Source organism: Pangasianodon hypophthalmus, chromosome 6 (assembly GCF_027358585.1).
Source record: "Pangasianodon hypophthalmus isolate fPanHyp1 chromosome 6, fPanHyp1.pri, whole genome shotgun sequence".
Classification (NCBI taxonomy): Eukaryota; Metazoa; Chordata; class Actinopteri; order Siluriformes; family Pangasiidae; genus Pangasianodon; species Pangasianodon hypophthalmus.
The window spans coordinates 600,911-623,410 of record NC_069715.1 but is presented as its reverse complement, the minus strand read 5'-3'; the positions used below and the strand labels follow the sequence as shown (position 1 = coordinate 623,410).

At 41.1% G+C, this 22,500-nt stretch overlaps 2 protein-coding genes and 1 long non-coding RNA gene across 3 annotated transcripts in view; 2 read left to right on the top strand and 1 right to left on the bottom strand.

The window, feature by feature from the left end:
- slc30a4 (solute carrier family 30 member 4) overlaps positions 1–12,060 on the top strand; it is a 12,849-nt gene extending 789 nt beyond the window's left edge. The window contains exons 2-8 of the mRNA XM_026914239.3: positions 6,236–6,836; positions 6,963–7,109; positions 7,396–7,549; positions 7,661–7,880; positions 8,130–8,235; positions 9,894–10,028; positions 10,440–12,060. Coding sequence (XP_026770040.1) covers positions 6,449–6,836; positions 6,963–7,109; positions 7,396–7,549; positions 7,661–7,880; positions 8,130–8,235; positions 9,894–10,028; positions 10,440–10,594 — 1,305 coding nt within the window. The 5' untranslated portion in view covers positions 6,236–6,448 and the 3' untranslated portion in view covers positions 10,595–12,060. The remainder of the gene's footprint in view (positions 1–6,235; positions 6,837–6,962; positions 7,110–7,395; positions 7,550–7,660; positions 7,881–8,129; positions 8,236–9,893; positions 10,029–10,439) is intronic.
- Positions 12,061–12,932: 872 nt separating this feature from the next.
- On the top strand, positions 12,933–19,016 carry LOC128318554 (uncharacterized). The gene is made up of 2 exons (XR_008301951.1): positions 12,933–17,618; positions 17,714–19,016. It is a non-coding gene; the product is annotated as an uncharacterized LOC128318554 (long non-coding RNA).
- Positions 19,017–19,034: 18 nt separating this feature from the next.
- Positions 19,035–22,500, bottom strand: part of c6h15orf48 (chromosome 6 C15orf48 homolog) — a 3,560-nt gene continuing 94 nt past the window's right edge. The window contains exons 1-5 of the mRNA XM_053235113.1: positions 22,455–22,500; positions 22,285–22,332; positions 19,725–19,813; positions 19,529–19,589; positions 19,035–19,243 (exon numbers count right to left, since the gene is read on the bottom strand). The exon at positions 22,455–22,500 is cut by the window's right edge and continues 94 nt beyond it. Coding sequence (XP_053091088.1) covers positions 19,175–19,243; positions 19,529–19,589; positions 19,725–19,813; positions 22,285–22,329 — 264 coding nt within the window. The 5' untranslated portion in view covers positions 22,330–22,332; positions 22,455–22,500 and the 3' untranslated portion in view covers positions 19,035–19,174. The remainder of the gene's footprint in view (positions 19,244–19,528; positions 19,590–19,724; positions 19,814–22,284; positions 22,333–22,454) is intronic.

Sequence of the window (22,500 nt, the reverse complement as noted above, 5' to 3'; positions counted from 1 at the left end):
CTGTAGGGAGTACTGAATATCAGGAGTACTGACTGTAGGGAGCGCTGACTGTAGAGAGTACTGAATATCAGGAGTACTGAATGTCGGGAGCTCTGACTGTAGGGAGTACTGAATATCAGGAGTACTGAATGTCGGGAACTCTGACTGTAGGGAGCGCTGACTGTAGGGAGCGCTGACTGTAGGGAGCACTGACTGTAGGGAGCGCTGACTGTAGGGAGCACTGACTGTAGGGAGCTCTGACTGTAGGGAGTACTGAATATCAGGAGCGCTGACTGTAGGGAGTACTGAATATCAGGAGTGCTGACTGTAGGGAGTACTGAATATCAGGAGCGCTGACTGTAGGGAGTACTGAATATCAGGAGCGCTGAATGTCGGGAGCTCTGACTGTAGGGAGCTCTGACTGTAGGGAGTACTGAATATCAGGAGTACTGAATGTCGGGAGCTCTGACTGTAGGGAGCTCTGACTGTAGGGAGCTCTGACTGTAGGGAGCTCTGACTGTAGGGAGTACTGACTGTCGGGAGTACTGATTTTAATATTTCTACAGCTCAGTAAATGTAACTAGGTAAATGATTAAACAGGTTTTGGATTTAAAACGTTCCTGATGTTCTCTACAACGCAGTTGCAGAGTTTAGGGATGATGTAATGAGAGCATGTTTCCCATCGGCGGAGTTGTGATGATGATGAAGATGAAGAACAGCAGAGGTTCTTCTGCTTCAGGAGATCAGATCTTTATTTAAGAACTAAGTTTACAAAGCGCTTTACAGACAGTGAAGAATGAATAAAATGAATTAAACACTAAGTAGAAGAGAAGCGTGTGTAGTTTAACGTGTCCAGGTCATGTAGAGCTCTCGGGTCATCAGGGAGGGAATTCCGGAGTCTGGAGTCGGAATAATAAAACGTAGCTCCACTGCTGTTTAGCCGGTTAGTAGGAACGATCACCATGGTGGTGTGTGTGTGTGTGTGTGTGTGTTTGGTTTGAGAACTCTCGCTGGAACTTACCTTCTTATCCTGCGGCATTCTGAGCACGCAGCAGCACGGAAACACGCTACAACATGCAGGTCCAATCTGGAGGATCTGAGTCATGTGGCGTAGCGCTCGGCTGTTTCTCAGGAGACGGAATCAAATGATAAACCAACACAGAGGGTTACGCCGAGGCTCTTCACTGCAGTTTTACAGAAAAACCTTTATGATTTATCACAGCGTACAGTTTTACAGCTTCTGTTCAAAAGCTCAGGGTTCTCACAGCTCTGTTTCACATAACTGATCTGAGAACTGAGTATCGTTTGAAAACATTCAAAGCACAAACTCATTATCGTAACCACCGCTGACTGTAAAAGGAAATAAATAAATACATTTCCTCATGGATGACTGCATTAGCTCGAGAATTGGCTTGCACAATATATCAAAATTATCAAAATATTGCAAATGTAAATATCGCAGTATTCGTATCACAAGGGCTTGCGATATCCGAGTGATTTTAACACTTCGAAAAGTTGTTTTAGGGCGACGCAGATAGCAGAGAACGCTTTCTGTCCCTTAAAAGAACATGAAACATGTATGATGATGTCATTTTGAAGTCTTAAGCGCCCTATTTTATTTTTAGTACAAACTTTGTTATAGATGTTTATTTTCTGACTTCTACATTATTGATTCAGTACAAAAACATTTTAGATTCCAAACATTAGTTTTCCAGCACAGAATGAAACGTTACAGAAAAATGTTTGTATGTCAGTAAAGAAAGCAGCAGATTCCATAAGAGACACTTTTCAGATAAAAACATAATGAAGGCTGCTGGGTTTCGCTGCAGAAATAAGAAGCGAGTCGACAGTCAAAGTCTCCAGAAGAACTGTGGCTGCTTCTGCAAGATGCTCAGTAACACTTCCAGCTCATTTCCTTATAAAACTGCACACACTGCACCTCAGATACTGCTTTATTTATTTAAAGTGAAGGATCGTCACATTAAATACTGACTTTGTTTCATTTATTACTGTTTACTGCTCTTTATAGGATTTTTTAAATGTAGAAACATTTAGTTTCATTATTTCTGAAGGCGTCTTTGCTCTACAGCATTTCATGTCAGAACTCCCACAGCGCTACAGAGGGTTGATGGAACTGAGAATAATTTAGTGTGTGTTAGGGCTGAACGAAATGATCCAAAGCATCATATCCCGATTCTCAGAGACATTTCAGCCACACTCCATGTAGGTTTGCTAACAAACCCCAGGCTTAACAGCAGCACTTCAGGATTTATTTATTTAAAGAAATGCTGATGCTTTATTTAAAGTCTAACAGCATTTGTGTTTATAAAACTAAACAGAACACTGAAAAGCAGAAAGAAAAGTTAAATCTGTGGGAAAAAATGAACATTTTACACCTTTAAAGTTTAAGTACAAAATTCTACCATCACATCAGCTACTTACAGTGAATGTGTAATTAAGAAAAATGTAAAAACAATTAAAAAAGATATCAGTATATCAGAAAAGTGTATTGTGACTTCAGTTATCATGATATGCATATAATATGATGATATCGCTCAGCCCGAGTGTGTGTGTGTGTAGGTTAGATGTGAATAAATAAAAGTCAGGAAACCAATCAGTACAGCGTTAACTGCTGATGTTCTCTCATTGAATATATCAGTAATATATTATATATATTATAAATATCTCGGTTGTGCGTTTCGCTGGGGTTGTGTAACCTCCGGCGTCGACAGAGCGCTGCAGCTCTTCAGCTCTTCAGTCCAACACTCGGACATTAATCCCGTGTTTCATCAGCGTTGATGTGTGACAGCTGCGAGTGGGAACAGTTCTCATCTAATCTCACAGGAGATCTGTAACTGTTTAAACTGAGAAGTATAGCTGTGTGTCATCAGCATAGCGGTAACGTCAGCGTCATGCTCCTGAATTACACCTCCATATATGGTAATAAATACAGAATAATAGTGGGCCTAAAAGAGAACCCTGTGGGACGCCGCGTTGTATTTCTTTACTACGTTCTGCTGAAGCTAACAAACTGGTAACGCTGGGTTTAATAACGTCTGACCCAGTCCAGTGTGTGTGGAGTGAATATCCGAGAGAGTTAAAGCGTCAAACACTCCAGTGAAATACCTCCCCAGAAAAATCCCTGGAGTAACCGCAGGACGTGCTCAGCTTTCATTTTTCCACATCTTCTTGCTCTTCGTGTCGTTTTTCCGCATGCTTCAGCGCAAACCTGAGACTAGATCACAATCAAACACAACCGAGGATGAAGGTCTACATCACAGTGGCGATGAAAATGAAAAAATAAAACTGTGGAAAATGATCAGAAAGAGTGACCAGCCGCCTGATGAACACATCTGACCTCGACGTGGACTCCAGAGCCGGGGTTCCTCCAGCTGGAATCTAATGAAGCTAATTAAGAATTGTGTTTAATTCCATTTTTCAGTGTAAAATCATCTCTGCTCACGTGTTTGTATATATTTCAACATGAAGCTGTGCAAGATTCAAGATTCAATAGTTTATTGTCATAAGAAGAGTAAACAGTCTGTTACACCACACAATGAAATTCTTACCCTGTGACTCCTCCAGCAGCCTGTGACATAAATTACGGACATAAGAAAATAATACACAAGGCGTAAATTACAAACTTACACTTACAAAATTACTAATAGTGCAAAAATGCAAGAGACAGAAATGATTTAGTACAGTGGTAAATAAAGAAGTTCCTCATCCTGCGAGTCGCGTCTGTCTATATGGAGGAGGTGAAGAACATTCATGGGAAGATTTCCTCATTCTTATTTCAGTCTGAAAGAAAATCAGAGTTTCAGCGCTCAAGGTGACGAACGTGGCTGATGTTTGGAAATCCACGATTAAATGATTAAATATTTAATGCCAGTCAGCTTTTGAAAGCTGTCGTAAACGTGGTGACAGTCTGAGGGGGAAAGTGTATATAGGATTATTCCGGCTTGTTCTGGAGTCGTGTTTCGCTCTTCAGACTGACGGATCGTTCATACAGATGGATGGATAGATTACAGTTGGACTGTCTGAATGACAGTCAGCCTCCGGGTGACAAACCGCCATCTGTCTGCTGACGGAAATAAAAAAAAAATACCTTTGCGTTTACGTGATCTTGTGTTGCGTTAGTGTCACTGTTTAGCTGCGACAACAAACAGTGGCTCACAATCACTCGTATTGTTTCAGTGATTATTTTGTCATTTGACTCGTATTGCAGTTCCTCCTCTTTACATTACGCAGTTTGCAGTCTGCTTTGCGTTGGTCAATAATTGCGAAATACGTCCAGATCGCTGTCATTCCGTGCCGTCTATTTGTTACGACGATGACTGCATCACCTGGTATCAGTTGTTGGTATCTCTGCGCCTTTCACGAGTACGAGTAAATGAGCACCGTATCGGAACGATACTCGATACCAGGAGTGTATCAATGCGTTCTTATTGAAACAAACGAAACATTGAAACAAGTAAATGTTAAATGAAATGAATCGGATAGAAATGCTGCAAGAAACGTTCTGGTGCAAACTGATCCAGGTCTCATTATAAAAGATACAGCAATCATGGTGAAGGTGAAGGAGCTTCTTAAAGTTCTCAGGACAACATTATTAATCATCACACAAATGGAAAAGCTACAGAGTCGTAGCAAAGACCTGAAACATCCCAGTCATAACATGCAGGTGGAAAGAACTACAACTCATCCTCCCTGGACAGATGATTTCACACCACGCTCTCAGATTAATGATAATGAAGGAAAGAGAGAAGGCAGCAGTCACTCGAAATGACTTGCAGGACGACCTGAAAGCAGCATGAACAACACTTACACAATCAGCAATGAACTGCACCACATATCATCTCCGTTCCTACTCCACACGCTAAACTCCTCTGCTGAAATACAAGCTCAGAGATGTGCGTCTGAAAGCATTTACACAAATCAGAAGTATTTTAGAATAAAAGACAAAACAAAAATAGAACTCTTTGGCAATGATTCAGCTCGCCGTGTTTGGAGAAGAAGGGTTGTGCGTATGGTACAGAGAACACCCACAGTGAAGCACGGTGGTGGGAGCATCGTGATATGGAGCTGCTTCAGTGCAAACAGTACGGAGGCTTTACACACCAGTGAAGGAAACATGAATGGAGAGATGAACCGGGACACATTAGAGGAGAACTTAATCTCATCTGAGGAGAAGACGACCCCAAACACACAGCTCAAGAAGGTCTCGTGTGGGCGAGCCCATCTCCTGACTTTACTCATGGAGGATTTTGAAATCCTGAGTCCATCAGAGGGATCATCGTAACCTTGGAAACCTGATGATTTGAGAGGAATGGACCAAACCCTAACCACAGCGCTGCTAAAAGCTAATTACGTCTTACCCGAGACGTCTCCAAGCCATAATTACCAACAGCGGCTTCGCAAACAAAGTTCTGATCTCAGTCATCTGTAGTGTTTGAATTCTTTTCCTTCTAACAATCATATTTTTAAAACATATCTTTATTTATGCTTATGAATAATTCATTTTTATTCACATTTATAGGTACAAAGTGAAAAGCTATGATGTGTGTAAATATGAAGTGGATATATGAACTGAAAATATATTAAATAACAAAAAAATACACAGTCTGAATATTTATTTCTCCTCGCTGTAGTTTTACACCAACGAGTTTAACACTCAGGCTGAACGTTTCCTTTAGTCAGTTTTAAGCAGAAAGTCTTAGTGAGGAAGGTTAGATGCCGTGAGGAGAAATGTCAGTAGTGGATCTGGGCAATACGACAGTGTGATCTCAAAACCACGCTAAATTACATCACAGTATATTCCAGTATATTACATTTCTATATATTATAACATTTAAAAATATTTTATCTAATAGTTTGATTGACTCTGATTGAAAGCAGCTGATCACACGTTAGTTTTATAAAGTTTTGAATCCTTCAAATTGTTTGTTTTGAATTTAAAAAATGTTTCTGAAGTTGTGACTCTTTAAAGTTGTACAACTACGTTTTTAATTAGTATTTAACTATTTTTTTTATTTATTCCATTTTATGCTGAAAAAAAAAGATTTTTTTAGATGTTAAAAAATCAGCTCAGTTTGTTTTGTAATTATAAAAAACACTACATTTTGGCCAGCAGTTTATCAGCAAGTTTAAATTTCATGAAACATTTCTATCGTGTATCATAATGTATCATAATGTCTTTACGGGTACGGTTTAACGTAATTTGTCATTTTTAAAAATTATTTTTTTTTATTTCCAGGCGGTTTGGCGTGGAATTTGTTGCACCATGAGAAGGAAACTGGAAGACTCCCGTTCAGCTGCCAATCAAAGCTCACAGCTGGCTTCACATCACACGAGCTGATCTCTAATCGAGTGCAGTGATTGGTTAATATTTTCCCACCGCTCCCTCCCTCCCTCTCTCTCTCTCTCTCTCTCTCTCTCTCTCTCTCTCTCTCTCTCTCTCTCTGTGACGATGTCGGGGGCGGACCTGCTGTCCCGCGTGAGCTCGGTGTTCCGCAGGGACCGAGCGGACTGGGACCTGAGCGACTCGGCCGCCTTCGATTTCTCTGAAGACCTGGCCGAGGACGAGATGCCCAGGTTCAACAAGCTGAAGGTGGTGGTGTCGGCCGAGATGGACGAGTACACGGGGTCGTCTCCGAACGGCGCCGCCGTCAGCACCTTCATCAGGGGCGGCGAGGACGACGACGACGACTCGCTGCTCGGCTCCACCTCCGGGCTGGGGGCGGAGCCGTGCGATAACTGCGCTAAGAGGAAGGAGGACGTCAAACGACGCAAAGTGATGAAGAAGCTGGTGATCGCGGCTGTGCTTTATTTCCTGTTCATGATCGGAGAACTCGTAGGTAATAAAAATAACAACATCATAACAACAACACAAAATCAACGTTATTAAGACCCCCCGCTAAGTGTGTGTGTGTGTGTGTGTGTGTGTGTGTGTGTGTGTGTGTGTGTGTGTGTGCACGCTCCAGGTGGCTACATCGCGAACAGTTTAGCTATCATGACTGACGCTCTGCACATGCTGACTGATCTGGTTGGGATCGTGGTGTCCTTACTGGCTCTGTGGCTCTCGGCCAAACCACCGACACACACCTTCAACTTCGGCCTGCACAGACTCGGTACACACACGCACACAAACGCACACACACACACGCACACACACACGCACACACGCACGCACACATGCACGCACACACACACACACACACACACACAGACACACACACGGTCTCTATTCATGTTCTGATGTTCTGATCTCCATTCCACTGCTCAATACTGTTTTTCTGTTTGATGCTGTAACTGTGTGTGTGTCTGTGTATTTGTGTGTGTGTGTGTTTGTGTGTTGTGTGTGTGTGTGTGTGTGTTTGTGTGTTGTGTGTGTGTGTTTGTGTGTTGTGTGTGTAGAGGTGATGTCTGCAGGAATCAGTGTGTTGTTGATCTACATCCTGACTGGTGTGCTGCTGAATGAAGCGGTGCAGAGAACACTCCATCCCGACTTCACCATCGACGGAGACGTCATGCTCATCACCGCCGCCGTGGGCGTGGCCGTCAACCTCATGTGTGTACCGCCTTCTGATTGGCTGATGATTTATTAAATCAGTTTGTTGTCAATGTTATCACTGGACTAAAGTGAGAGTGTGTGCGTGTGTGTGTGTGTGTGTGTGTGTAGAATGGGATTTCTCCTCAACCAGTCAGGTCACCTCCACTCCCACGCTCATTCTCACTCCCACTCTGCTGGCCACGCCCATTCTCAGAGGAGGGGTCAGGGACGGGGGCGGAGTCAGCACTCTCACGGCAGCTTAGCGGTTCGAGCGGCGTTTATTCACGCGCTGGGTGACCTGGTGCAGAGCGTCGGGGTTCTCATCGCCGCGTACATCGTCAGGTTTAAGGTACACACACTCACACACACACACACACACGCACACACACACACACACTTTTAAAGCTCCGCCCCAAACTGTCACTAGTTCAATTCAAGTGAAAAACAAATAGAAACATTTTAGAGAAAAGAAAAAGAAAAACAGTTCAGTAGCACGGCTGCAAAATCTGATTTGAATCCTGACACTTTTTCATTGTGTGTGTTTGATATTTGTGTGTGTGTGTGTGTGTGTGTGTGTGTGTGTGTGTGTGTTTTCTAGCCGGAGTATAAGCTGGCTGATCCTGTGTGTACGTACATATTTTCCGTGTTGGTGCTGGTCACCACGGTGCGCATCATCAGAGACACCGGCCTCATCCTACTGGAGGGTAACACACACACACACACACACACTCACACTCACACACTCACACACACATACATACACACACTCACACACACACACAGACACACACACATATACACACATACACATGTATACGCACACACACACACACATACACACACACGCAATGGTTTAATGGTGACCTCAGAGAGGAAACACAGTGCAGTAATCACACTCCAACTTTCCATCACTTCTTTCTTTCTCTTTTTCTCTTTCTCTTTCTTTTCTCTTTCTTTTCCCCTTTGCTTCTGTTTTGTTCTCCTTAGTTTATTTATTTCTTCTTTTTCCCCTTCTCATTACTTTTTTCCCTCGCCTCTTCTCTCATTTCTTTTTATTTTTTTTCCTCTGTTGTTATTTCCTTTGCTACCGGAGCTATAGACTCTCGTCCTCTCGTGGGCGGAGCTATAAACAGCTATAAACGCTGCTTTGCGGTTTCTCGCTAACATGCGTAACAAGCTGCGTTTTTTTCTGACACTGGAGACTCCTTTTATAAATATTAAATAATAGTAACGATTAGTGTTTAATCCGTTTATCATCAGTGGAGCGTTCGCCGTACACGTCCCGGTGAATGAGCTGTTACTATGGAAACAATAACGTATTAGAAGGAGCGCGTTCATATAAACCTGTGATTAATGTTACAGTCGTAAATATACAGGTGTGTGCTGTTGTAGAAAATGAATCAACCATGTTATGGTATAATTATCTGTACTCTCATTCGGGTGTGATGTCATAGCACACGCCCCCAAACTTCCAGCACTTCCTGCGTCCCTGTAGTCTTTATAATTAGTGTCTGAATTAATCAGGTTGTACATTACTGATGGATTATTAGGTGTCTTCATAACGAGAACTCGTCTACCTCCAGAGAGACTCCGCCTACTTTCACAGGTACTGTATGTGTACAGGAAGTAGAGCAGGGTACGGATAGTTCTGGATTAGGATTATGAAGTGTAGCATAATGAAACATACGCTACGTATCTATATGAACACATACACCACAATACTTAGCTACGCAAAGTCGACTTCATGCGTCGTTACGTTAAAAAATGCGTCACGGCAAAATTTATAACGCAACCCGGGCGCAAGCTGCAGTGCATAGACGGCTTTTAGTTTTTATAAAGCGCCGTACTGCTGACTCCATCTTTCAGTAATGTTACTGAAAATGTCTTAAAGAATCAGTATTTCCGTCTAGAGTACTTGCGCTAGCAAGGTTTCGGCTGCGATGTCGTTTACGTTCACGTAGATACGCAGGGATCGTAGGCTGTGTGTAGGAGGATTGTGGTGTTTTGAAAGGAGAAGGTGAACAGATTCTCCATCTTGCTTGTGCTTGTGCTTGTGCTTGGCATGACTCTAAAGACCAACCGAACCGACACCACTGCTGGGGAACAAACAAAAAAAACCAAAAAAACAAAACAAAAAAACATTGATGTGACATTGAAGTTCTAAATGTAATTCATGTGAGTGACCAGTAGAGGGCAGCAGAGACGTATCAGCTCCACCAGTTCACCCACTGTCACTCCATCATACTGAATAAACTCTATACAATATATATACAATACTGCCTGTGTGCGTGTGTGCGTGTGTGCGTGTGTGTGCGTGTGTGTGCGTGTGTGTGCGTGTGTGTGCGTGTGTGTGCGTGTGTAGGCGTTCCCAGACACCTGAATGCGAGTGTGATGAGGGAAGATCTGCTAAAGCTGGACGGTGTGGAGGCGGTGGAGGATCTGAAGCTCTGGGCTTTAACCGCTGATCGCACCGTGGCTCTCGCACACCTTCAGCTTGGTGAGACACACACACACACACACACACACACACACCTCCTCGCAGTGTAATAATGCTGCTATGAAGTGTGTAAACTAGCGGCTAGTCTGGACGCTCCGTTAGCCACAACAGCTAACATAATGGTCATGTTTAGTAAAACGGTTGCTAAGCAACAGCAATAGTCACGACCTTAAATCATTAACTGAATTTTAACAAATAAATAAATCATCCAAAATCGTGTTTTTAAAGAAATTTAAGTTCAATATTTACATAAAAACTGCTTAATTACAGTTTACTACAGTGTGCTGCCCCACCCCCTAATCTGATAAACAGATAAGCTCCTCCCACTTTTCTAAAACATGAAGGACACTGACGTAAACCGGGATTTAAAGATAAACTGTGTGTGTGTGTGTGTGTGTTTCCCGCCTCCAGCGCCAGGCAGCGTGGGTAACTGGGAGGAAGTGCAGTCTAAAGCTCGTCACCTGTTGATGATGTCACACGGCGTGTCACACTGCACGGTGCAGCTGCAGAGCCACACACACCGAGGCACACACTCCTGCTCCAACTGTGTGTTAACCAGTGCCTGAACACACACACACACACACAAACACACACACACACACACCGGGGCATCTCCTTCCTGAACAGGTTGCTATGCAACAGCGAAAAGCGCCAAAGCCGGAGCGGAGTGTGTTTTCACTTTTAGTGAATCGATCAGGAGGCTATTTTCATTCGCTACACTGTTTTATTATTATTTTCTTCTTTTCACCTTTCTCAGATGCTCTCACACACACACACACACACACACACACACAAATCTCTGCTAAATAAATCCTAACTCCACTGCTAGCCTGAACACTGACATTTTATTTACATTCATTTCATAAAAACACTCCACATTTTCTTTATCTTTAGTCTGGATTAAGTTATCCTGAGTCAGTGTTAAATCCTGGATTAAGTCACACTAAATCAGTGCTAAATCCTGGATTAAGTTATCGTGAGTCAGTGCTAAATCCTGGATTAAGTTATCGTGAGTCAGTGCTAAATCCTGGATTAAGTTATCGTGAGTCAGTGCTAAATCCTGGATTAATTTATCCTGAGACAGTGCTAAATCCTGGATTAAGTTATTCTGAGTCAGTGCTAAATCCTGGATTAAGTTATTCTGAGTCAGTGCTAAATCCTGGATTAAGTTATTCTGAGTCAGTGCTAAATCCTGGATTAAGTTATCGTGAGTCAGTGCTAAATCCTGGATTAAGTTATCGTGAGTCAGTGCTAAATCCTGGATTAATTTATCCTGAGACAGTGCTAAATCCTGGATTAAGTTATCCTGAGACAGTGCTAAATCCTGGATTAAGTTATCGTGAGTCAGTGCTAAATCCTGGATTAAGTTATCGTGAGTCAGTGCTAAATCCTGGATTAAGTTATCGTGAGTCAGTGCTAAATCCTGGATTAAGTTATCCTGAGACAGTGCTAAATCCTGGATTAGGGCTTAAGCAGTTTATCATATCTGTTGCACGTCTTTAACTCGTAACTAATCTGACTAGGATTCGGTTAAAATGACTTTTAATTTAATTTAAAAATCTTTGTTTACCTCAACCGTTTAAGCTTCAGATTTGGGTTCTAATTAATTTGAGTTGATTAAAAACACATTTATTCTAGCACAGATGGATTTTTTTCTTCTTTGCACTAACACTCTGATTAAACTCGTTTGCTAATTATTAAATTGTCGGATGAGGGGAAAAAACTCAAACTGATCCACAAGTGCAGTAAGATTTATAAATTCCTTTCCATCCTGAACCTTTAATTGATGAGCGATCTCAGACGATGCACTGTTGAAGACGTTGTTCTGTGTTTATACTGTATGTTTACCACAATCTCGGTTTCTTTTTTAATTTTTTTTATTTTTATTTTTTTAATTACACCTGACGTGTTGCTAAATAGTTTTGTTGGAACGTTACAGGAAATGAAATCTTTTAGAAACCGGAGCATTAAGAGGCTGCAGCGTGCCTTTACAGTAAACAGTCCTGTACACCATCGTGGTCTAAAAGCCTTTTTATTATTTTAGTTTGATTTTTTATTCATTTTTGTTCATTTTATTTTTTCAGAAAGACATAATAATGTTGTTTTTGTGATTGTTGTATATCAGCCAAAAAACACAATCTATGCCTATAAATGGTTTTGCTTTAAGTTTTTTTTTTTTTTATTTTAATTTAGTTAATTTTTTTTTATTTTATAATTTTTCATGTCTGATGTTTTGCACATTCCAGTAACTTGAACAGCAATTAATCCTTTTTGTTTGCAGTATTTATGTTAAAGAGTGAAACTCCGCTCTGTGTGAGTGGATCAGATCGTTCTCTAAAATAAACCTGTTTTGAAGTCCACAAGAAACTCACTCTCTACACACACACACACACACACACACACACACACACAGACACACACACACACACACATGATGGCGCTAATGGCCTCCTCTTAAACAGAATGTGAACTCTAATGAACCCTGGTTAAAGTGTTATTGCTGTTTTTCTCTGTGAGAGGGCAGAGCTTGTAGACCTGGGGATGGTGGGAGGGGGAGCTTGTAGACCTGGGGATGGTGGGAGGAGGAGCTTGTAGACCTGGGGATGGTGGGAGGAGGAGCTTGTAGACCTGGGGATGGTGGGAGGAGGAGCTTGTAGACCTGGGGATGGTGGGAGGAGGAGCTTGTAGACCTGGGGATGGTGGGAGGAGGAGCTTGTAGACCTGGGGATGGTGGGAGGAGGAGCTTGTAGACCTGGGGATGGTGGGAGGGGGAGCTTGTAGACCTGGGGATGGTGGGAGGGGGAGCTTGTAGACCTGGGGATGGTGGGAGGAGGAGCTTGTAGACCTGGGGATGGTGGGAGGAGGAGCTTGTAGACCTGGGGATGGTGGGAGGAGGAGCTTGTAGACCTGGGGATGGTGGGAGGAGGAGCTTGTAGACCTGGGGATGGTGGGAGGAGGAGCTTGTAGACCTGGGGATGGTGGGAGGAGGAGCTTGTAGGCCTTGGGTGTTGGTTGTTAGTTGGAATAAACAGAGCTCTTATCTTGTTTCCAAAGAACTGACATTAACTGCTATAAAAATGAAAGGAGCTGAAGTTACACTGAATCAGCCAATCACAGACTTGATCATATGGCATCACCGCTAGCTACCAGTTTTAAATACACAGTAGTTTAAAAACCATTAGCTACTTAGTGTTATATGTTATAATTTGGTTATAATCATGCCTGGCTAGCTAATCTAATCTAATCTAATCTAATGTTGCTAATGAATAATGAAAGTTTTTATAAATTTTTATAATTTTATAGCTAAGCTGCTCCAAAGAAGTGAAAAGAAAGGCTAGCGATGATGTCACAGGAGTAACGCTCTAGGGGCAGAGGGACAGCGTGAGCTCCGGTCATGAACAATGACTGCAGAAATGGAGATTTAGATCAGATAAAGGCGGGATTGTGACGAGAACTCGGCGAACAGGAAGCAGCATAACTCCACACTCATCACCGGGAAACTCCACACACACACACACACACACCCCGTTACGACTCAACACCGCTTACACACTTCTTGCAGAATAAACCACTGTGTGTTTCAGTTCTGATTTAACACAACACCAGACCTGATATATGTCATTTGAATATGCAAATAGGTCAAGCATCACATCCTCCTGTCCCAGTGAACCAATATCTCTCTCTCTCTCTCTCTCTCTCTCTCTCTCTCTCTCTCTCTCTCTCTCTCTCTCACTCACTCACACACACACACACACACACACACACAATTCCTTTCATCCTGGGGATTATGGGTAAGTGATGGACTAATGCCACACCTCCAAAACCCCACAGCATGTTGGTAACCGAGCAGGAGACAGCTGATTGGTCGAGCTCGGGAGGTGTGTCCCGAAACATTGCAACCGTCTACTGTGGGTTTATTCAGGATTTCAGAGAGAAAGTGAGAAAGAGACAGAAAGACAGTGAAAGAAAGAGAGCAAGAGAGATAAAGAGAGACAGAGATAGAAAGACAGAGAAAGCAAGAGGGATAAAGTGAGAAATAAAGTGAAAGAAAGAGAGAGTGAAACAGAGCAAGAGAGGTAAAGAGAGAGACAGAGAGAAATAGAAAGAGTGAAAGAAAGAAAGAGCAGGAGGGATAAAGAGAGAGATAGAAAGACAGTGAAAGAAAGACAGAGAGAGAGAGAGAGAAAGACAGTGAGAGAAAGATGGAGAGAACAAAAGAGATGGACAAAGAGAGAGAGACAGTAATGTGATTACATATAAATATAGTTATATGTAAACAGTGTTCAGTTAGTTGTTAGTTAGTTGTTAGTTAGTTAATAGTTAGTTGTGGTAATGAACATTGTGTAAAAGTCTGTTATTTAAAATAAGCTGCCCACACACACTACTGCACGTGTGAGGGGTTACAGAGCAGGAGGATACATCAGACCTCAAACACACACACACACACACACCACTTCCTCATCATATGACAATGACAGGACGTGTTTCAGTCACGTACACACACACACACACACACACACACACACACGCACAGAGTGGAGTTATTGGTTAACTCGTGCCTGCTGTAATGTATATATATATATATATATATAGAGACTACACCAGCACACTAACACACACACACACACACACGCTACACCAGCACACTAACACACACACACACGCTACACCAGCACACTTCCTGAAAGAAACAATGTGCTTACACGCAGTTGAAATAGATGGATGGAGGGTAATTTTTCACTCTTGCAGCGTCACACACCCATTTTAAATTCTGGAACAGCTATTTTCTAAATTAAAATTTATTTAAATCACACGTAAGCAATTTTATTCATAAACAAGATTTTATCGTGTTATTTTTTTCTCATTGCTCAAACTTCACTTCCAGCAGCACCATGAACCGGTTATCTGGAGGCTTTGGGCAAAATGACTTATAAAATAACCGACTGAAACTTTCCACTCAAACAAACACAAAAAAAATCCTCACCTCTCCTCTAACAAACATCGTCCTCATAAACACTTTAGAGTACAGGATTTTCCTCAACAGTGCGTACAAATACAACCGGTCACGCTTTCTCTCAGTCTCCAGAAACTGTTGCTGTCATGTATTAACATTAATATCAGCAATTCTAATCAGAGCCGTAATAAAGCTTTTCTAGATAGATAGATAGATAGATAGATAGAGTTCTTTATTGATTCCTGAGTGAAAATGTTTTGTCACACCAGTAGACAATCGCACACACACCGTATACTAACAAGACACACTTCATCTGTAAGTCAGTAAGTAAGGAAGATGCATACATGTCATGTGGAATACAGTGTCATGTGGAATACAGTGTCATGTAGACCCCAGTGGCCTTCCTTGAAGAAATGCACATGCTCCTCAGTCTGTTCCCTCCTGACAGCTCCAGTTCTCTTGCCTTCTCCCTTTTCTGCATTCCTTCTCCTTAAAATTCAACAGCTGTGTACACACAAGGGAGGAAACGCCCTGGACCTTGTTTTACATGCCAGAGTCTTTAATGCTAAAATGGCGACTGTTCTATCTGCCTCAGGAGTTCACATCTGTGATCATTGTTCCTGTGTTCGTCCCTCCGGACGCTAATACAAAAGCAGCGCTTGGATAAATAAATATACGAGCTGGTGAGTAAATTACAGACTGCACGACCAGACGGCTTCTGGGGACTTTAATCAGACTAACAACAAATTTCCAACACGTGAAGTCTGTAACCAGCATCGCTGTTTGGTACGGGAACTGCCGTGAATCAGACCGCAAGATCCTGCAGCGGATAGTGAAGACAGCGGAGAACATCATGGAGGTCCCTCTGCCTCCAAAACAGGACACATACCTCAAACACTGCCTCAGCAAAGCCACCAAAATGGTGGCTGACTCCTCCCATCCCTCCCATAAACACGTAAGCAGAAGATACTGAAGCATCCACACCAAGTCCACCAGATTGAGGACCAGGTGCTTTCCACAAGCCCTCAAAGATAATCTGACTCTCAGCCACCTCCAGCCGAATTAACGGGCACAGACCTCCATCACACACTAGCCACTTTAATCACTCCATCTCTGTATCCTGTTGGTTTTTGTTGCTGTTCTGTATTCACAGTCAGGATGCACCATCCACCCACACCAGTATTACCTGTCCTACAGGTACGCCACAACAACTCTCACAGACTTCTCACACACACACACACACACACACACACACACACACACACACTATCCTGCTGTTCACACTGTTACAGCCGTTGTAACAGTTGTGTTGTGTGTTGAGTTTTCTGTCCAATTCCAATCTTTGCCGTTTGTTACAGGGTCTGATATCCGATATATTTTCTCCAAAATATCCGATCAAACATATTTGTCTGGCTTCGGCCCGATAGCGATGCTGGGCATCAGATTGGTACAGAGTGTTGTACAGAGTGTCTGTGTGATTAAACTCAAAATATCACAGTGGATTTTTGCTCATTTTCAATAATAAAGGTGCCAATACTTATGGAGTCAACTCTATATAGGAGCCTGATATTTAAAAACAAACACAAGATGTTTGAGTTTGTTCATCTCGTTCTTTTATTTCCCCACCCGTCTGTCTCTTTCTTTCTTCTGTGTCTGTGTCTGTGTGTGTGTGTGTGTGTGTGTGTGTGTGTGAACTATATCCTCGTTCATGCACATACAATCTCGGTGAGTCAGAGTGGGAGGAGCTTCTCTGTGTCTGATCATAAATACACATAATGCTCATTGTTTTGCTCAGCACACGCACACACACGCACACACACACACACACACACACACACACACACACACACACACTCACTGTGTGGAACACGGAACTAACACTGTTATTAAACATGGTGAAGGGTGTGGCCCAGAAAGATTCATCTATTATTGATTAACTCACCAAAAATAAACAGTAGCAGAACTCTCAGGGTGGAACGTAGTGTGTTTGCGTGCGTGCGTGTGTGTGTGTGTGTGTGTGCATGTGCATGCGTGCGTGTGTGTGTGTGTGTGTGTGTGTGTGCGTGTGATGGAAATTGCTGATGGAATATCAGAGAGATGGTGGTGCATTAATGAGCTCTCTGCTTACATCCCAAGCTCTCACAATATATGTGTGTGTGTGTGTGTGTGTGTGTGTGTGTGTGATGTAATGACTGGAATATATGGGGAATATTTAAGACCTTGGATCTCGGCTCAGGAATGTGAGAGGAACGTCAAACTTGCGCTGACTTGTTACTCTTTACCTCCCTGTCCTATGGTGTGAATTTGAGGAAAATTGGAGAAAGTTGAATTTTTCATCCACAAAAAAAATCACAAAGGCTTACTGTTACTTACTCACTGTTTTTTTGGATGAAAAATTCGACTTTCTCTGATTTTCCCCAAATTCTCACCGTAGGATAGAGAGGTTCAGAGTGACAAGTCAGCGAAAGGTTGACGTTCCTCTCACATTCCTGAGCCGAGATCCGTCTCCGTCTCCAGCTCTTCTGTAGCGATGGCACAATACTTCATGTTCTCTTAGATGCAGGTCTTGTAACGCTGCTTTGGACGTCCATGCGGTTTCTGGCCTTGTGATAAAGCGTCGTACGGGATTTGGAAAGGTATGTGAGAGTTCTCCATGCAGATCATATAACCAGTCCAGCAAAGCTGAGCCTTGAGGATTGCTTACCTTTTCCTGTCATCTGATTCCACGCAGCGTATGTGGAATTGCTGGAGCTGTTTGATATGCTTCCTGTCTCACATCAGTATAGGAGGCTGGTGAGGTAACTACTGCATTGTACGCTCTGATCTTTGTGGACAGACCTGATTTCACTGTATTGTGGAGAGACTGAGCAGGTGGACGAGAGCGTAGAATCGTTTTATTCATATGGACTTCCTGTTAAAGATCATGTGTCTGTGTCTGATGTCTCAGTGTACACCAATGTCACCAATATAACTAATATCACTAATGTAACTAATATCACTAATGACACTAATTTCACTAATATAACTAATATCACTAATGACACCAATGTCACCAATGTCACTAATGTCACTAATATAACTAATATCACTAATGACACCAATGTCACCAATGTCACTAATGTCACTAATATAACTAATATCACTAATGACACCAATGTCACCAATGTCACTAATGTCACTATTGACATCAGTGTCTCTAATATCACTAATATCACTAATGACACCAATGTCACCAATGTCACTAATGTCACTATTGACATCAGTGTCTCTAATATCACTAATATCACTAATGACACCAATGTCACCAATGTCACTAATGTCACTATTGACATCAGTGTCTCTAATATCACTAATATCACTAATGACACCAATGTCATGAATGTCACCAATGTCACTAATATAACTAATGCCAATAATGTCAATGTCACTAATTTAATAATGTAACATGTCAATAATGTAACTAATGTCACTAATATCACTAATGACACCAATGTCACCTGTGTCAATAATGTCACTAATATCACTAATGGCACTAATGGCACTAATGACATCAATGTCACCAATGTCATGAATGTCACCAATGTCACTAATATAACTAATGCCAATAATGTCAATGTCACTAATTTAATAATGTAACATGTCAATAATGTAACTAATGTCACTAATGTCAATTTCACTAATGTCAATAATGTCACCACTAATGTCACCAAAGTCACTAATATCACAAATATCACTAATGGCACTTTCACTAATACCACTAATTTTGTAGACCTGATTTATTTACTTCCCTACACACAGACCCTGCACTCTACAAACTCTAACCTCTAAACTCTTCTCCAGCTCATGATGAGTCGGTTTCAGGAAGTTCACACTCACTTTAATTCACAGAGCAGAGTTCCAGAGATTCACACGGTGTTTAATCGTCACATTGAGGAATCACATGATCACCTCAGCAGCGTCAGTGTTCAGCGCTGTAATAAACTCATATACACTCATCTCGAACGTAAAAATAAATACACCAATAAAAGAATAAAGCCTGACTGCAGCTCTGATACAGTACACAGCAGCGTGTCACTGCTTATTTATTCAGTGCTTATTTATTTATTTATTTATTCATCATGAGTAGTTATAGAAATACATACAGCTTTACACACAAACACACACAGTTTACACATTTTAAGAGATGATCATTTTACTTGGTCAGTTTCTTCACAATCTCCAGTTCCTCCACTGGCTTCCACTGCTGATTAATGGTGATGAGCTGCACACACACACACACACACACGCACACACACACACACGACCATTAAATATAAAATATAAAATATGACAAATACACATTCATAACCACCAACATTGCAGGAAAACTGTCAGAAATATTTCATATTAAAAGAATTCACATATGTAAAAAAGATGACAAAAGGCTAATCTGAAATAAATTTTATATAAATATAAATTTTATACTTTTATATAGAAATGTAGAAATGAAATTAAATTATGAAAGAAAGACTAGAAAACATAAAAACAGTGCAGATTAGTCTCGTACCTTTTGTGGTTTAGTCGGGTCGAGTTTCTCCCAGGGTTCAGGGTTTGAGGATTTGTTCAATCTGTAGAATAAATACATTAAAAATTTTACTACAACGCTTTTATTATTGATGAGTAAATACACAAACACACTCACACTCACACACTCACACACAAACACACACACACACAAACACACACATATCAGAAATTCTTACATAACATCTGTTTTGGTGAACAGGAAGTAGATGCAGGCCGACGTGGCTCCAGTCGCCGCAAACGCCATGAAGCCGATCAGAGGGATGAGCTGCAGACGAAACAAACAAACATCAGAAACGTCGCAAACATAAGAAACGTCGTAAACATCAGAAACGTAGTAAACATCAGAAACGTCACAAACATCAGACACGTCGTAAACATCAGGATCGTAGGAAACATCAGACACATCGTAAACATCAGAAACGCCGTAAACATCAGACACGTCGTAAACATCAGAAACGTAGTAAACATCAGAAACGTAGTAAACATCAGAAACGTAGTAAACATCAGACATGGAAACATCAGAAACGTAGTAAACATCAGAAACGTAGTAAACATCAGACACGGAAACATCAGAAACGTAGTAAACATCAGAAACGTAGTAAACATCAGACACGGAAACATCAGAAACGTAGTAAACATCAGACACGTCGTAAACATCAGACACGTAGTAAACATCAGAAATGTAGTAAACATCAGAAACGTCGCAAACATCAGAAACGTAGTAAACATCAGACACTTCGTAAACATCAGACACTTCGTAAACATCAGAAACGTAGTAAACATCAGACACATCATAAACATCAGACACTTCGTAAACATCAGAAACGTAGTAAACATCAGACACATCATAAACATCAGACACTTCGTAAACATCAGAAACGTAGTAAACATCAGAAACGTCACAAACATCAGACACGTCGTAAACATCAGGATCGTAGGAAACATCAGAAACGCCGTAAACATCAGAAACGTAGTAAACATCAGAAACGTCACAAACATCAGACATGTCGTAAACATCAGACACATCGTAAACATCAGAAATGTAGTAAACATCAGAAACGCCGTAAACATCAGACACGTCGTAAACATCAGAAACGTAGTAAACATCAGAAACGCCGTAAACATCAGAAACGTAGTAAACATCAGACACATCATAAACATCAGAAACGTAGTAAACATCAGACACGTAGTAAACATCAGACACATCATAAACATCAGAAACGTAGTAAACATCAGACACATCGTAAACATCAGAAACGTAGTAAACATCAGACACGTCGTAAACATCAGAAACGTAGTAAACATCAGAAACGTAGTAAACATCAGACACATCGTAAACATCAGACACTTCGTAAACATCAGAAACGTAGTAAACATCAGAAAAGTCGTAAACATCAGAAACGTAGTAAACATCAGAAACGTAGTAAACATCAGACACGTCGTAAACATCAGAAACGTAGTAAACATCAGAAACGTAGTAAACATCAGAAAAGTCGTAAACATCAGAAACGTAGTAAACATATCTACTGACTACATCAGGGCTGGCGGAGGAGTGCCAATACTTTCTCTCAGCAGGCCTACAGTCAGTAATTACACACCTGAGTGCAGGTGGAGCTGAGTGTTGTCCTGTATTAGTTTACTTCATGTGTTAATTATCACTGTTGCACTTCTGTTTACTTCCATCATCATGAGTTTTATTTCCTCGTTATTGTTTTCCCTCCTAAACGTTTCAGCTCAGGTTCCTTTTACTGCACTCGGTTTATTCGCTTTATTCTCTCCTCTGCGCTGCGATTTATTGATCAATCGATCATTCAATCAATCAATCAATCGATCAATCAATCAATCAATCGATCAATCAAGCGATCAATCAAGCGATCAATCAGTCATTTTTTCAGGTTTCTGGATAAACTGCAGTTATGAAATTTGGATCACTAAAGTGTTGTGATTAAAAAATCAAACAGTAAAATGTTTTTTGCACTGAATTTATCCATCGCATTTTCTTTAGCAACTTTAGCAACTTTGACCTTTTTCAAAGTCAAAGCTGTTTTAAGCTCCACCCACTTCACCATCTTATATATCCCTGAAACTTTCATTTCCTGCTTTGTCAGTTTGTGTGTATGATATACACGTCTACTTCCTTTATGACCCGAGCTCATAAACAACACTGACTCCAGCAGAAATGCATTAAATCTGTCTTTATTTAAAAAAATGTTTTCTTCAAAATTAGATTTTGATTTAAGAAAAAAAAAATTCAGAATCAAAACTCTCAGTTTATACATTTTACCAAATTTCACACACTCATTCCTGTCACTAATCAGAAGTTTATTACAGAAAAAATTCCCAAATTCCAGATTTTTGACGGTTTTTGGCTGGAAATTTAAATGAAATATTTATTTTTATAATAGAGCAGTGAGTTTTTAAACTTAGATAATTAATAAATGAAAAGTCATCACAGTGAAGCAAACATTTTCATTTTAAAATCATCCAAAAACTAGATTTTTGGTTTTATAAATCATGCAAATGTACGCATATTTAATTAGATGAAGCCTCATTTGCATAAATCAATGAAATTTGTTTTCCTGCTCGCATGCAGTGTCCCGGCTCATATTTCTGCTTCATCATGCTGCAACATGTTTATTTCCCAACAACGTTCGAGTCTCAACATTAAATTCCAGTCTGATTAAAAATGCGCACACACACACACACACACACACAAACAATAAATATAAAACTGACCTCCTTTCTCTTCCTGAGCATCTGCACAAATCCTCCAGTCACCATTTTCTACAAACATCAAAAACTTCATTAAAATGAAGATGATGAAGATGATGATGAAGATGGTGATGAAGATGGTGATGAAGATGATGATGTAATGTGATGTAGTGTAAAGGCTCGAGCAGACTCACCTGAGCCGGAGTCGAGGTCACACTGAGCGAGAGAGTGAGTTACTGC